The sequence below is a fragment of the Littorina saxatilis genome, linkage group LG15 (assembly GCF_037325665.1).
Source record: "Littorina saxatilis isolate snail1 linkage group LG15, US_GU_Lsax_2.0, whole genome shotgun sequence".
Classification (NCBI taxonomy): domain Eukaryota; kingdom Metazoa; phylum Mollusca; class Gastropoda; order Littorinimorpha; family Littorinidae; genus Littorina; species Littorina saxatilis.
The window spans coordinates 5635836-5652159 of NC_090259.1; the positions used below are offsets into that span (position 1 = coordinate 5635836).

A 16324-nucleotide genomic window follows, 5' to 3' on the forward strand; every position below is an offset into this window, starting at 1 on the left:
CTTTTCAAACGATCATACCTTTTGAGCCCGTGAAAGAATGTTTTTGAAACTTGGCACACATGTAATGGCACCATTCTTTGCAAAGTATACAAAGTTGCGTGCATTTTACATTTGTTTCTTAGACGTTACAAACGTTTCCAAATTTTTAACGGAAAACCGTTACAACGTCCATTCTTGGGTTCTGTTTGACCTAAGTACTGGAACATATCCAGATGAGGATTTTTGTCATCGCTCTGTGAAATTTGGAGAGGCTGTTATTTGTAGTTTTAGATTTATTGCTTAATAACTGCGGCTACCCAGCAAAAACACCATAAAAACCCTGGATTTTTTGCTGTTTTTCAGGATTGTAGTCGCTTTCCTTTACACGTTGGATCAGCCTGACTGCGCGGCGAATTTGAACGAAATTTGTATGACTTGTTAGGTAAGACACCAAATAAACCCTTTGCAAAATATTATTCAGTTTAAGTCACCGTTTCGACGGTTGAAGGTGAATCATGCCGTCAAAAAACGCCATTTTTTTAGGGTAGGCGTGGTCACGGACATGTGACGTCATACCCAAATATTGCTCAGATTCAAGAAACACATTTCTAAGCAGAAGAAAGACTGATCTTCAAATACACGTATATTTCTGACCCAAAAATTGCTGTTTAACATCTGGGTTATACCACTGAAAAAATATCCTTAACTTTTTGGGCTCAGTGTACCAAACTGGAGTGTGTGTGTGTGTGTGTGTGTGTGTGTGTGTGTGTGCATGTGTGTGTGCATGTGTGTGTCACAGTATATGTATTTACCAGTGTATGTATTCATGCCTGTGTGTGTGTTGGTTTGTGTGTGTGTTTGAGTGTTGGTTTGTGTGTGTGTTTGAGTGTGCGTGTGTGTTTGAGAGATATAGAAAGAATGATAAAAGCGTACAATGCCTGTCTTTCTAGGTATGTCAAAATGGGTAGGGGGTAGGGTATCCTTGGCGGATTATGACATTATTCAGTTATTCTGCAGAAAAACCAAAATGCTTGAGAAAAACTGTCTTTTCTGCAGCATTTCTGCATAATGTCATCTTTCGCCGAAGCAGCGTTTTTTTTCTGCAGCAACACATTTCAATTTTACTGCAGTAAAATGTTTTGCTCCAGAAAAACCCGTTGCTTCGGCGAAAGATGACATTATGCAGACATGCTGCAGAAAAGACAGTTTTTCTCCAGCATTTCTGTTTTTCTGCAGAATAACTGAATAATGTCAAAATGCTGAAGAAAAAGTGTTTTTCTCCAGTAAAACAACATCTCCGTTTTACTGCAGCATTCTTGATTTCAATTTTACTGCAGTAAAACTGTTTTACTGCAGAAAAAAACGTTGCTCTCGCGAAAGATGACATTATGCAGAAATGCTGCAGAAAAGAACGTTTTTTCTCCAGCATTTCTGTTTTTCTGCAGAAAAACTGAATAAAGTCATCATCCGCCAAGGACAGTAGGGGTAGTCGCAGTTCAAAACTGTGCCGGTTAAGGTGTGTTCATTTTTTTGAATGTGGGTGAAAGGAATACCTCAACTTGGTATGTGACAAAATGTCAGAGCACCCTTACCACTGTAACACTCAAAGTAACACCATTACCACTTTAACACTCAGAGTAACACCATTACCACTTTAACACTCAAAGTAACACCATTACCACTTTAACACTCAAACTTTGTGTTTGTGTTGTGTTCAATGCTTGCAATTGTGTTTCAAAATTAGCACAAAGGTGTTTTTTTTTCTAAATTTACCAGTAAAGTATCCACTTTTTTGTGTCAAAATGGGTAAGGGTAGTAAAAGCATCCTATTTCAACATTTTGCCCGTAAAGGGGTGTACAGTGTATTTCTTTTAACTGTGGTTAAGAGGGCTGCCTCAACTTGGTATCTAACATCATTTCAGAACATTGTAAGCACATTCACTTTTAATTTATGTGTGTCTGTGTTGCATTCATGAAATTGAGTTTCAATAAGGGGTACACAAGTGTTTTTTCTCTCTGAATTCACCAGTGAAATCACTATGTTTTATTATCTATTTTGTTTCCCTATTAGTCTTCTTCAGTTTTAATCATTTAAATCATTAATGTGTATCCATATATCTGATAGAATCCAACAATTTCTTCACTAGTGATTGCGTGAAAAAGTATGATACCCCATGTCAAAGTTTCAGTCGTTATCTACAATTTTTTAGCGTTAAGCCCTATTCTCTATCATTTTTTCTGGACAAAGCAAACTTTAAACTAACAGAAAAAAACCTTTTCAAATATCCTAACCACTTTGAAATCTGGCCTCAGGTGTAGACTCCGGCCTTAATTCTATGTGTAAAACAAGTAAGCAGCAGTGTATCGGTGTCTGTGTGTGTGTGTGTGTGTGGGGACCGGCTGTGTAGGGGTGTTGTGGCTGTGTAGAGATGGTGTTGTGGCTGTATTGTTGCTATGTATAGGGGCGGTGTTGTGGCTGAATTGTTGCTATGACCCTATGTTGTGGCAGTGTTGTGACTGTATTGTTGCTATGTAGTGGCTGTGTTGTGGCTGTGTAGTGGTGGTGGTGTGGCTGGGTAGTGGCGATGTTGTGGCTGTGTTGTGGCGGTGGTGTGGCTGTGTAGTGGCAGTGTTGTGGCTGTGTAGAGGCGGTGTTGTGGCTGTGTAGGGGCAATGTTGTGGCTGTGTAGGGGCGGTGTAGTGGCTGTGTAGGGGTGGTGTTGTGGCTGTGTAGGGGCGGTGTAGTGGCTGTGTAGGGGTGGTGGTGTGGCTGTGTAGGGGCGGTGTAGTGGCTGTGTAGGGGTGGTGTTGTGGCTGTGTAGGGGCGGTGTAGTGGCTGTGTAGGGGTGGTGGTGTGGCTGTGTAGGGGCGGTGTTGGGGCTGTGTTGTGGCGGTGTTGTGGCTGTGTAGGAGCGGTGTAGTGGATGTGTAGGGGTGGTGTTGTGGCTGTGTAGGGACGGTGTTGTGTCTGTGTAGGGGCGGTGTTGTGGCTGTGTAGGAGCGGTGTTGTGGCTGTGTAGTGGTGGTGTTGTGACTGTGTAGGGGCGGTGTTGTGGCTGTGTAGGGGCTGTGTTGTGGCTGAGTAGGGCCTGTGTAGGGGCGGTGTTGTGGCTGTGTAGGGGCGGTGTTGTGGCTGTGTAAGGGCGGTGTTGTGGCTCTGTTGTGGCAGTGTAGGGGTGGTGGTGTGGCTGTGTAGTGGCGGTGGTGTGGCTGTGTATGGGTGGTGGTGTGGCTGTCTAGGGGCGGTGTTGTGACTGTAGGGGCGGTGTTGCGGCTGTGTAAGTGTGGTGTAGTGGCTGTGTAGGGGCGGTGTTGTGACGGTGTTGTGGCTGTGTAGGGGCTGTGTTGTGACGGTGTTGTGGCTGTGTAGGGGCGGTGTTGTGGCTGTGTAGGAGCGGTGTTGTGGCTGTGTAGGAGCGGTGTTGTGGCTGTGTAGTGGCGGTGGTGTGGCTGTGTATGGGTGGTGTAGTGGCTGTGTAGGGGCGGTGTTGTGGCTGTGTAGGGGCGGTGTTGCGGCTGTGTAAGTGTGGTGTAGTGGCTGTGTAGGGGCGGTGTTGTGGCTGTATAGGGGTGGTGATGTGGCTGTGTAGGGGCTGTGTTGTGGCGGTGTAGTGGCTGTGTAGGGGCGGTGTTGTGGCTGTGTAGGGGCGGTGTTGTGGCTGTGTAGGGGCTGTGTTGTGACGGTGTTGTGGCTGTGTAGGGGCGGTGTTGTGGCTGTGTAGGGGCTGTGTTGTGACGGTGTTGTGGCTGTGTAGGGGCGGTGTTGTGGCTGTGTAGGGGCGGTGTTGTGGCTGTGTAGGGGCTGTGTTGTGACGGTGTTGTGGCTGTGTAGGGGCGGTGTTGTGGCTGTGTAGGGGCGGTGTTGTGGCTGTGTAGGGGCTGTGTTGTGACGGTGTTGTGGCTGTGTAGGGGCGGTGTTGTGGCTGTGTAGGGGCGATGTTGTGGCTGTGTAGGGGCGGTGTTTTGGTTGTTGTAGGGGCTGTGTTGTGGCGGTGTTGTTGCTGTGTAGGGGCGTTGTTGTGGCTGTGTAGGGGCGGTGTTGTGGCTGTGTAGGGGCGGTGTTGTGGCTGTGTAGGGGCGTTGTTGTGGCTGTGTAGGGGCTGTGTTGTGGCTGTGTAGGGGCGTTGTTGTGGCTGTGTAGGGGCGGTGTTGTGGCTGAGTAGGGGCGTTGTTGTGGCTGTGTAGGGGCTGTGTTGTGGCTGTGTAGGGGCGTTATTGTGGCTGTGTAGGGGCGGTGTTGTGGCTGTGTAGGGGCGTTGTTGTGGCTGTGTGGGGTTGTGTTGTGGCTGTGTAGGGGCGGTGTTATGACTGTGTAGGGACGGTGTTATGACTGTGTAGGGACGGTGTTATGACTGTGTAGGGACGGTGTTGTGGCTGTGTAGGGGCGGTGTTGTGGCTGTGTAGGGTTGTGTTGTGGCTGTGTTCTTGCTGTGTAGGGGCGGCGGTGTTGTGGCTGTGTAGGGGCGGTGTTGTGGCTGTGTAGGGGCGGTGTTGTGGCTGTGTAGGGGTGGTGGTGTGGCTATGTAGGGGCGGTGTTGTGGCTGTGTAGGGGCCGCGGTGTTGTGGCTGTGTAGGGGTGGTGTTGTGGCTGTGTAGGGGCATTGTTGTGGCTGTGTAGGGGCGGTGTTGTGGCTGTGTAGGGGCGTTGTTGTGGCTATGCAGGGGCGGTGTTATGGCTGTGTAGGGTTGTGTTGTTGCTGTGTAATGCCTGTCCTTAACTTGTGATGTGTCTGTGTAGGGGCGGTGTTATGGCTGTGTAGTGGGGGAGGTGTGGCTGTGTAGGGGCGGTGTTGTGGCTGTGTAGGGGCGATGTTTGGGTTGTGTTGTGGTTGAATTGTTGCTATGAAGTGGCGGTTTTGTGAATGTATTGTTGCTATGTTGTGGCGGTAATGTGGCTGTGTAGGGGTGGTGGTGTGGCTGTGTAGTGGCGGTGTTGTGGCTGTGTAGAGGCGGTGTTGTGGCTGTGTAGGGGCGGTGGTGTGGCTGTGTATGGGCGGTGTTGTGGCTGTGTAGGGGCGGTGTTGTGGCTGTGTAGGGGCGGTGTTGTGGCTGTGTGGGGGCATTGTTGTGGCTGTGTAGAGGCAGTGGTGTGGCTGTGTATGGGCGGTGTTGTGGCTGTTTTTGGGGCATTGTTGTGGCTGTGTAGGGGCGGTGTTGTGGCTGTGTAGGGGCGATGTTTGGGTTGTGTTGTGGTTGAATTGTTGCTATGAAGTGGCGGTTTTGTGAATGTATTGTTGCTATGTTGTGGCGGTAATGTGGCTGTGTAGGGGTGGTGGTGTGGCTGTGTAGTGGCGGTGTTGTGGCTGTGTAGAGGCGGTGTTGTGGCTGTGTAGGGGCGGTGGTGTGGCTGTGTATGGGCGGTGTTGTGGCTGTGTAGGGGCGGTGTTGTGGCTGTGTAGGGGCGGTGTTGTGGCTGTGTGGGGGCATTGTTGTGGCTGTGTAGAGGCAGTGGTGTGGCTGTGTATGGGCGGTGTTGTGGCTGTTTTTGGGGCATTGTTGTGGTTGTGTAGGGGCGGTGCTGTGGCTGTGTAGCGATGTTGTTGTGGCTGTGTAGGGGCGGTGTTGTGGCTGTGTAGAGGCGGTGGTGTGGCTATGTAGGGGCGATGTTGGGGCTGTGTAGGGTTGTGTTGTGGCTGAATTGTTGCTATGTAGTGACGGTGTTGTGACTGTATTGTTGCTGTGTAGTGGCGATGTTGTGGCTGTGTTAAGGTGGTGTTGTGGGTGTGTAGGGGAGGTGTTGTGGCTGTGTAGTGGTGTTGTTGTGGCTGTGTAGGGGCGGTATTGTGGCTGTGTAGGGGCATTGTTGTGGCTGTGTAGGAGCGGTGTTGACACTGGCTGTGTAGGGGCGGTGTTGTGGCTATGTACGGGTGGTGTTGTGGCTGTGTAGGGGCGGTGTTGACACTGGCTGTGTAGGGGCGGTGTTGTGGCTGTGTGGGGTTGTGTTGTGGCTGTGTAGGAGCGGTGTTGTTGCTATGTAGGGCCGGTGTTGTGGCTGTGTAAGGGCGGTGTTGTTGCTATGTAGGGGCAGTGGTGTGGCTGTGTAGGGTTGTGGTGTGGCTGTGTGGGGGCGGTGTTGTTGCTATGTAGGGGCAGTGGTGTGGTGTGGCTGTGTAGGGTTGTGTTATGGCTGTGTAGGGGCGGTGTTGTTGCTATGTAGGGGCAGTGGTGTGGCTGTGTAGGGTTGTGTTATGGCTGTGTAGGAGCGGTGTTGTTGCTATGTAGGGGCAGTGGTGTGGCTGTGTAAGGGCAGTGTTGTTGCTGTGTAGGGGCAGTGGTGTGGCTGTGTAGGGTTGTGTTATGGCTGTGTAGAGGCGGTGTTGTGGCTGTGTAGGGGCGTTGTTGTGGCTGTGTAGGGGCGTTGTTGTGGCGTTGTTGTGGCTGTGTGGGGTTGTGTTGTGGCTGTGTAGGGGCAATGTTGTTGCTATGTAGGGGCAGTGGTGTAGCTGTGTAGGGGCGGTGTTGTTGCTGTGTAGGGGCAGTGGTGTGGCTGTGTAGGGTTGTGTTATGGCTGTGTAGGGGCGGTGTTGTTGCTATGTAGGGGCAGTGGTGTGGCTGTGTAGGGGCGGTGTTGTGGCTGTGTAGGGGCGGTGTTGGGGCTGTGTAGGGGCGGTGTTGTGGCTGTGTAAGGGCGGTGTTGTGGCTGTGTAGGGGCGGTGTTGTGGCTGTGTAGAGTTGTGTTGTGGCTGTGTAGGGGCGGTGTTATTGCTGTGTAATGCCTGTCCTTAACTTGGCGAAGTCAACTAAGCAAAGTATACTTCACGAATCTGGCCACACGAAGCTTTAGTGAGTTTTTGGTAAAAAGACTTCGTGAAGCCTTCGCGAAGTCGACTTCGGGCTTACTTAAGGAAAGTCTTTAAGATTCCCGCAGACTCCGTCGGGGCGGGGTCGTCTGGGTTCAAACTGGGGATTCCCTCAGACTGTGGAGGGGCGGTGTTTTGGATGTCTGGGGTCAGACTTGGGATTCCGTCAGACTCGAGAGGGGTGGTGTTTTGGAAGTCTGGGGTCAGGATTCCTTCAGACTGTGGCGGGGCGGTGGCGTAGCTTGTTGGGGCTAGCATCGTCGAAAAGAATCCCCCAGACTGTGGAGGGGCGGTGTCGGGGCTGTCACCCAGACTTGGGATTCCCTCAGCCGTGTTGGCGGTGTCCATGTCTGACTGCGCGGCCCCTGTCAGACACACACACAGCAAAGCCTTTATTCGACACGACTTTAATATGAATGTGACTGACTGACAGTATGACTGACTGGCAGTGTGACTGACTATGTTACTGACTGACGGTGTGACTGACTGACGGTGTGACTGACTGATGGTGTTATATACTGACAGTGTAACTGACGGTGTGACTCAGACGGCGTGACTGACAGTGTAACTATCAGTGTGACTGAGTGGCGGTGTGAATGACTGATAGTGTGAATGATGGTGTGAGTGACTGATAGTGTGAATGATTGTGTGAGTGACTGATAGTGTGAATGATGGTGTGAGTGACTGACAGTGTGAATGATGGTGTGAGTAACTGAAAGTATAATTGATGGTGTGAGTGACTGATAGTGTGAATGATGGTGTGAATGATGGTGTGAGTGACTGATAGTGTGAATGATGGTGTGAGTGACTGACAGTGTGAATGATGGTGTGAGTAACTGAAAGTATGATTGATGGTGTGAGTGACTGATAGTGTGAATGATGGTGTGAGTGACTGATAGTGTGAATGATGGTGTGAGTGACTGATAGTGTGACTGATTGTGTGAGTGACTGATAGTGTGAATGATGGTGTGAGTGACTGATAGTGTGAATGATGGTGTGAGTGACTGATAGTGTGACTGATTGTGTGAGTGACTGATAGTGTGAATGATGGTGTGAGTGACTGATAGTGTGAATGGCGGTGTGAGTGACTGATAGTGTGAATGATGGTGTGAGTGACTGATAGTGTGACTGATTGTGTGAGTGACTGATAGTGTGAATGATGGTGTGAGCGACTGATAGTGTGATTGATGGTGTGAGTGACTGATAGTGTGAATGGTGGTGTGAGTGACTGATAGTGTGAATGATGGTGTGAGTGACTGATGGTGTGACTGACGGTGTGAGTGACTGACAGTGTGAAAGCAAAGCACTTATTGGACACGATGATACGACTTCAATCTGAATGTGACTGACAGTGTGACTGAGTGCGACTGACAGTGTGACTGACGGTGTGACTGACGGTGTGACTGACGGTGTGACTGACGGTGTGACTGACAGTGGGACTGACGGTGTGACTGACGGTGCGACTGGCAGTGTGACTGACGGTGTGACTGACGGTGCGACTGACGGTGTGACTGACAGTGTGACTGACGGTGTGACTGACGGTGCGACTGACGGTGTGACTGACAGTGTGACTGACTGACAGTATGACTGACTAACGATGTGACTGACTGCGTGACTGACCTTTAGCCGCATGTTTGCTGGCCATTGACTGTTCCACCTCAGCGCTAAGCTGTTGGAGGTTTTGCATCCTAGCCGCCCTGCAACACAAGGAAACCTTCCTTAACGCTCAACAGGATCGATAACACGAATTACTTGGCTTGTGAAAGAAAGAAAGAATGCTATTCTGCCGTAGTCTCCCCTGGATCCTGTCCTCTGGTGCCCGTGGGTCTCCCTTCTGGCCAACTCGAGCCTCCCACCTGACTAATCGAGTCTCCCACCTGACCAATCGAGTCTCCCTACCTGACTAATCGAGTCTCCTACCTGACTACTCGAGTCTCCTACCTGACCTACTCGAGTCTCCCACCTGACTAATCGAGTATCCTACCTGACTACTCGAGTTTCCTACCTGACCTACTTGAGTCTCCCACCTGACTAATCGAGTCTCCCACCTGACTAATCGAGTCTCCCACCTGACTAATCGAGTCTCCCACCTGACTACTCGAGTCTCCTACCTGACCTACTCGAGTCTCCCACCTGACTAATCGATTCTCCTATACCTGACCTACTCGAGTCTCCTACCTGACTAATCGAGTCTCCCACCCAATTAATCGAGTCTCCCACCTGACTAATCGAGTCTCCCACCTAACTAATCGAGTCTCCCACCCCCTGACCTACTCGTGTCTCCTGGAGATATCATTCCTTTGATACAGATAATTTACGAAGTAAGCTACGGCGAAAGAGCGTCCTCTTCCCGCCATTTTGTACAGCAGTTTTAAACTGTAGACGTTGTCACAAACGGGTTCCCGGATAACCAGATCGGCTGAAGGGCCGTTAAAACACAATAACAAACCAACAAAGACAAAGTACCCAAAATTATTCTTGGATATCCTAAACTTTTTGGGTTAGGTGACCCAAACAACCAACCAATCAACTAAGCAAGTCAGCAACCTGCCACCCAGTCGACCAACCAACGAATGATTACACCGTATGCTCACCCTTTTGTGTGAAGGTCTGTCGTCGCTGAAAATACAAACATTAATGTTGTTGAATGCCATTTCATGCTAGTGTGGTCCATCAGCTTAGTATCGCTGTTTTAACGACAGTATATCATCATTCTGTAAACCTCCTGTTAGTCAAGTCAAGTCAAGTCAATACTTATTTCAAAGAACCCCTAGGGTTACATGAATTCTATTTTTTTCTTTAAATGCAATAAACACGACAAAAAATATATGCAACAATAAGACACATTAACACTTCAACAAAACGCGACGAGACAACAATAACATGTGTTAGGCGGAATGGGCTTTTAAGGGAGAGATGGCACCAACACTAAAAACTTACTGTTTGCAATTTTGTTCGCAATATTTTGATGTATTTGGAAGCTTTAAAGAATAACAAGTCACATTCATGCTCATTTTTAGAACTAGCATCAATATTGTTTATGAAACGATGAATTGTTTAAAAAAAAAAGTCACAAAAACTGACATTACGCTGTAGCACTTTATTAAACAAAATCGTTGAAGCTGCGGGTTTGAAATTTGTCAAAATGTGTTCACCAGTAGCTATTGGTATACCCGTTGTAACGGCATTTTTAATCAATTTCATTTCCAGATCCGGTTCAGATCGAGGGTTAGGGTTAGAGGCATACGGCGAGGGAAGATACAATTGTGCATGACATTTTCCCAATCAGACCTGCATTCCGGTAACAGAAAAAAAACCAAGATTGTTGTTCTACATATCTGTCCTGTCATTACACGGACAGATCACTATTCGGACCGGCACGGTTGGCCTAGTGGTAAGGCGTCCGCCCAGTGATCGGGAGGTCGTGGGTTCCTAAGACTTTAAAATTGGCAATCTAGTGGCTGTTCCGCCTGGCGTCTGGCATTATGGGGTTGGTCCGGTGTCAGAATAATGTGACTGGGTGAGACATGAAGCCTGTGCTGCGACTTCTGTCTTGTGTGTGGCGCACGTTAAATGTCAAAGCAGCACCGCCCTGATATGGCCCTTCGTGGTCGGCTGGGCGTTAAGCAAACAAACAAACAAACGTTAAATGTCAAAGCAGCACCGCCCTGATATGGCCCTTCGTGGTCGGCTGGGCGTTAAGCAAACAAACAAACAAAGATCACTATTCGTGAGGTCCTGATTTGGCCTATATGGTCCGCTGGACCCTAAAAGCAACAGCAATCAAATCAAATCAGATCACTGTTCGTGGGGTCCTGACTTCAATCAATCAATCAATATGAGGCTTATATCGCGCGTATTCCGTGGGTACAGTTCTAAGCGCAGGGATTTATTTATTTTTTTATTTTTATTTTTATGCAATTTATATCGCGCACATATTTAAGGCGCAGGGATTTATTTATGGAGTGAGATGGAATTATTTTTACACAATACATCACGCATTCACATCGGCCAGCAGATCGCAGCCATTTCGGCGCATATCCTACTTTTCACGGCCTATTATTCCAAGTCACACGGGTATTTTGGTGGACATTTTTATCTATGCCTATACAATTTTGCCAGGAAAGACCTTTTTGTCAATCGTGGGATCTTTAACGTGCACACCCCAATGTAGTGTACACGAAGGGACCTCGGTTTTTCGTCTCATCCGAAAGACTAGCACTTGAACCCACCACCTAGGTTAGGAAAGGGGGGAGAAAATTGCGAACGCCCTGACCCAGGGTCGAACTCGCAACCTCTCGCTTCCGAGCGCAAGTGCGTTACCACTCGGCCACCCAGTCCTTTGGCCTGTATGGTCCGCTGGACCCAAAAAGCAACAGCTATCAAATTAAATCAGATCACTGTTCGTTATTGCAAAAAAACAAAACAAAAGAAGATAGGTCTGCCCTTTGTAGATCCAAAGTAATCACCATGTTCGTCATGTAACTTCGAAAATCACATTCTGGGAAAATTGCATTTGAAAGTTTGTGAAATGTTTTGCTGCGCACAGTGAAGACAGATTGTCAAACCAAGAGTATGTGTGCATACTGGTACTTTTCACTGACATGTTACAACACTCCAAGTACTCTCCACAGTGAAGACAGATTGTCAAACCAAGAGTATGTGTGCATACTGGTACTTTTCACTGACATGTTACAACACTCCAAGTACTCTCCACAGTGAAGACAGATTGTCAAACCAAGAGTATGTGTGCATACTGGTACTTTTCACTGACATGTTACAACACTCCAAGTACTCTCCACAGTGAAGACAGATTGTCAAACCAAGAGTATGTGTGCATACTGGTACTTTTCACTGACATTTTACAACACTCCAAGTACTCTCCACAGTCCACTATCAGCCCAGCGTTGCACATTATGGACATCACACTGATGCTACCCCCAATGAAACATCAAGTACAGTGAATACGATCAGCTGGCAATAAGTTGTTTGGAATTTTACTTGCAACTCTCGATGTTCTCAGTTTCACAAAATGGTTTCTGATTAATTCTTGATCCCATCACACAAAAACCGGCCGACTTTTGATCCGAAATCGCTTCGAAGTAAGCGTTATTTTTTCCGAAACACATGCGGCTATGGGTAGGACGTCAGTCGGGTTTCTGCCAATATAAACTCTAGACTGAATGCTTCCCCCACATACGATGATCTAGAGGGAGAAAAGAATATCAAGTTCTTATTAGTAAAGCAGATTTGGGACGAAATCCGACAGATTCACTCGAAAACGCACCGAGTTGTTACGTCCCATGAATGAGCACAGTTAGATTTTGCGACGAAGGAAATATCTAAGTCAAAATATCATTTATCACCACGAATTAGATACATGAAAGAATATCTGGTCCAAAGTTCGATTAGCAGTACGTTGGGGTGGAACGAGGAGCAGACGCCCACTACAGCCCTCTTACCAGCTCCACGGGCATACGCTGGAGACAGTGAAGGCGGTCAAGTACCTGGGTGTGACCATTCAGAGTGACCTGTGCTGGGACGACCACATCAACAACATCGTCAGCAAGGCAAACAAGACCCTGGGGTTCCTGCGGCGCAATCTGAAGATCTCATCAAGATCCGTGAAAGAGCAGGCGTACAAGGCCTTTGTCAGGCCTATCCTGGAGTACGCCTCGTCAGTATGGGACCCGCACACCCAGAAGAACATCGACAAGCTGGAGGCCGTCCAGAGACGAGCTGCCCGATTCGTCTGCAACCGCTACCACAACACGTCAAGTGTCTGCCGGATGCTGGACTCCCTTGGGTGGCAGTCTCTGGAGGAGCGCAGGAAGCTTGCCCGCCTATCGATGCTCTACAAGATCACGAACAGCATCGTCCACTGTCCGGGCATCAAGTCGAAGCTGGCCCCTTTACCACCACGCCAGCGAAGAGGCCATTGCCAGCAGTTCGGCCTCATCACCTGCCGCACTCAGTATCGGAGTGCCGCTTTTCTACCCAGCACAGTGAAGGACTGGAACTCTCTACCAGCAGCTGTCGTCGAGGCCCGCACTGTCGACACCTTTGTGTCGCGCGCCTCGCACTAAACCAGCAGCCACTGTGACTCATGTCCCCTCCCCCCCATACTCCCCAACCTGTGAATTTTAATGGACTTTGGATGCTGGAAACGCTATTTTATTGGACTTGCGCAACATCCCATCAAGTGCCGAAATAATCACTACTGTTGATTGTGGGCAGTAATGGAAAGACAAGACAAGACAAGACAAGACAAGGGGACAGTCAGTATGAAGTTAATGTGAGATAGACAAGGCCAGACGTACTTCCTACAACATTCACACCGACTGATAGCTTATTCGGGCCGGCTTATTCTTCTTCGCTGCTCGATCTGCCGCAAGTTGTACCTTCCTCTGCCTCTTGCATGATGGATTCCCGCCCAATTTCTTTTTAGAGGCAGAGTTGAGAGGAAACATCGCTGTTTGAGACGTTGAACCGATCGAAATAACGTTCGCGTGTCAGTGTATGCGGATATGGTGTGCACGCATGCGCAGAACGACGTCCGGTAATGACCAATCAGCGAATAGATTTTCAAAGGTTGAAGGTCACTCTTCCAAATATGGAACATTTGCATGTGAAAGTAGCCTTCGCCACGCTCTGTGTTTTGGCCGTTTAGCGGAATAACGGACATCGTCAAAAAACGGGAATTCCCACTGAGTACGGTCGCATGCAATAAATCCGACAAATTCATCGACAAGTTGCTGCTGCTCGCCCTTAAAAACATCGACTTTTTCACCAAGTTTGCAGATTTTTAGCATTCACCCACTTTGCAAATCATCACTTTACTGACAAAAAGAGGATGAAATTGACAGAATAAACACCATGCAGCTATTCAAGGGTGTTCCGAAGTTCCTAAATGTGCTTAGAACCCAAATCACGTCATGGGACGATTTTGGAACAAAATTCCGTGCCACCTCTTCCCTTAAGTACCCCTTACACTAGGCTGGGATCTCAAATCAAACAAACATTGACATCCTAACCTGATGAGGTCTTTGTTTTCTTGATAGCTCACTGGAGATGTTCAATGGTGAACAATCATCTCAAACAAACATTTACACCTTGAAATTTGACAAAAACAACCCAAAGTTTGGTCTTTTCCCAGGATCATCTAAACCTACCAGTATTGACATTTTCGAAACTTTAGCTTGAAAATCATCCGAGAAACTTCAACGGCCTAACAACACTCATTTCTAAAAACCTCCAGGTTGTACAGGATACTCAAACATGCGATCGCCACAGTGCGTCTCCACCTTATTTGAAAAGACTGATATGACGTCATTAGAGACAGTTATCTAAAAAGGGAGAAAGGGGAAACAAAACGTATGGGAATACGAACTTTCAGTCATAATATCACAAGTTTCATGAAAACCTGTACATTAGTTTCTTGGGAAAGATATTCTACCCACACAAACACGCAACACACACACACACATACATAGAGAATTTAAAAAGGGCCCGTTTTGAATCATATAATGATAAGAAAGTTACCTACAGTCAGTCCAGGTAGGTCTTATTAGTAAAATGGCAAAACTTGTCATCATGGTGTATAAATATCTGCAGGCTGTGTGTGTGTGTGTGTGTGTGTGTGTGTGTGTGTGTGTGTGTGTGTGTGTGTGTGTGTGTGTGTGTGTGTAAATGTGTGTGTGTGTTTGTGTGTGTGTGCCCGTGTGTGTGTATGTGCGTATGTGTGTGTGTGGAAGAGTGTGTGTGTGTGGATGTGTTTTTGCGTGCGCGCGCGCGCGTGTAGGAGCTTGTTTGTGTGTGTGTGTGTGTGTGTGTGTGTGTGTGTGTGTGTGTGTGTGTGTGTGTGTGTGTGTTGTAGCACCCGCGATGAGTGCCAATAAGTGTGTTCAGGAAACGTGCATGTGGACAAAACGAGCAACCTGTAGCTTTGTGTCGGTAGCGCCTGAAGCCCACGAAGCCGATAGCTAGAGCTATGATGCAAGCTGCTAACCCAATGCCACCAAAAATCGAAATGTTAACTGAAACACAGGGTAACACACATCATTTGTGTTTCAAACATAGGGACACGACGCACATGATACATGTTTTAAACAAAGGGACAAACACATCATGTCTGTTTCAATCACAGGAACACGCACATCATGTCTGTTTTTAAACACAGGGACACGCACATCATGTCTGTTTCGAACACAGGGACACGCACTTCATGTCTGTTTCAATCACAGGGACACGAATAAGTTATGTCTGTTTCAAACACAGGGACACGCACATCATGTCTGTTTCAAACACAGGGACACACATCATGTCTGTTTCAAACACAGGGACACACACATCATGTCTGTTTCAAACACAGGGACACACACATCATGTCTGTTTCAAACACAGGGACACGCACATCATGTCTGTTTCAAACACAGGGACACGCACATCATGTCTGTTTTAAACACAGGGACACGCACATCATGTCTGCTTCGAACACAGGGACACGCACTTCATGTCTGTTTCAAACATAGGGACACACACATCATGTCTGTTACAAACACAGGGACACGCACATCATGTCTGTTTCAAACACAGGTTGGTTTTTGGGGTTTAATGTCTCTTCAGCAGATGCTAGCTGCTATTCGAGACCGTCAAACACAGGGACACACACATCATGTCTGTTTCAAACACAGGGACACACACATCATGTCTGTTTCAAACACAGGGACACGCACATCATGTCTGTTTCAAACACAGGGACACACACATCATGTCTGTTTCAAACACAGGGACACGCACATCATGTCTGTTTCAAACACAGGGACACGCACATCATGTCTGTTTCAAACACAGGGACACGCACATCATGTCTGTTTCAAACACAGGGACACACACATCATGTCTGTTTCAAACACAGGGACACGCACATCATGTCTGTTTTAAACACAGGGACACGCACATCATGTCTGTTTCAAACACAGGGACACGCACATCATGTCTGTTTCAAACACAGGGACACGCACATCATGTCTGTTTCAAACACAGGGACACGCACATCATGTCTGTTTTAAACACAGGGACACGCACATCATGTCTGTTTTAAACACAGGGACACGCACTTCATGTCTGTTTCAAACACAGGGACACGCAGATCATGTCTGTTTTAAACACAGGGACACGCACATCATGTCTGTTTCAAACACAGGGACAGGCACATCATGTTTGTTTCAAACACAGGTACACGCACATCATGTGTGTTTCAAACACAGGGACAGGCACATCATGTCTGTTTCAAACATAGGGACACGAATAAGTTATGTCTGTTTCAAACATAGAGGCACGCACATCATGTCTGTTTCAATCACAGGGACACGCACATCATGTCTGTTTCAAACACGGGGACACGCACATCATGTCTGTTTCAAACACAGGGACACGCACATCATGTCTGTTTTAAACACAGGGACACGCACATCATGTCTGTTTCAAACACAGGGACACGCACATCATGTCTGTTTCAATCACAGGGACACGCACATCATGTC

At 47.8% G+C, this 16324-nt stretch overlaps 4 protein-coding genes across 4 annotated transcripts in view; all 4 read right to left on the minus strand.

Annotated features, from left to right (window-relative positions):
- Nucleotides 1–1035: 1035 nt before the first annotated feature.
- Nucleotides 1036–4188, minus strand: LOC138948464 (mucin-6-like; the record flags this gene model as incomplete). The annotated part of the gene is made up of 1 exon (XM_070320018.1): nucleotides 1036–4188. A coding segment is annotated over one exon (1722 nt), but the record flags the coding sequence as incomplete, so codon positions are not given.
- Nucleotides 4189–4725: 537 nt separating this feature from the next.
- LOC138948468 (uncharacterized) lies at nucleotides 4726–5109 on the minus strand. Its single transcript, XM_070320022.1, has one exon. It carries the CDS (start codon nucleotides 5107–5109, stop codon nucleotides 4726–4728), a length of 384 nt encoding a protein of 127 aa, XP_070176123.1.
- A 107-nt stretch (nucleotides 5110–5216) lies between these two features.
- On the minus strand, nucleotides 5217–5780 carry LOC138948471 (uncharacterized). Its single transcript, XM_070320024.1, has one exon. The coding sequence runs from the start codon at nucleotides 5778–5780 to the stop codon at nucleotides 5217–5219; it is 564 nt and encodes a 187-aa protein (XP_070176125.1).
- Nucleotides 5781–5984: 204 nt separating this feature from the next.
- Nucleotides 5985–16324, minus strand: part of LOC138948331 (uncharacterized) — a 322492-nt gene continuing 312152 nt past the window's right edge. The window contains exons 36-39 of the mRNA XM_070319840.1: nucleotides 14717–14815; nucleotides 9374–9398; nucleotides 8400–8476; nucleotides 5985–7144 (exon numbers count right to left, since the gene is read on the minus strand). Of these exons, the coding sequence (XP_070175941.1) occupies nucleotides 6816–7144; nucleotides 8400–8476; nucleotides 9374–9398; nucleotides 14717–14815 (530 nt within the window). The 3' untranslated portion in view covers nucleotides 5985–6815. The remainder of the gene's footprint in view (nucleotides 7145–8399; nucleotides 8477–9373; nucleotides 9399–14716; nucleotides 14816–16324) is intronic.

What these genes read in the sequence shown, in the direction of transcription:
- LOC138948468 (XM_070320022.1), bottom strand. Translation starts at nt 5,109, where the DNA reads ATGCCCCAAAAACAGCCACAACACCGCCCATACACAGCCACACCACTG.
- LOC138948471 (XM_070320024.1), bottom strand. Translation starts at nt 5,780, where the DNA reads ATGCCCCTACACAGCCACAATACCGCCCCTACACAGCCACAACAACAC.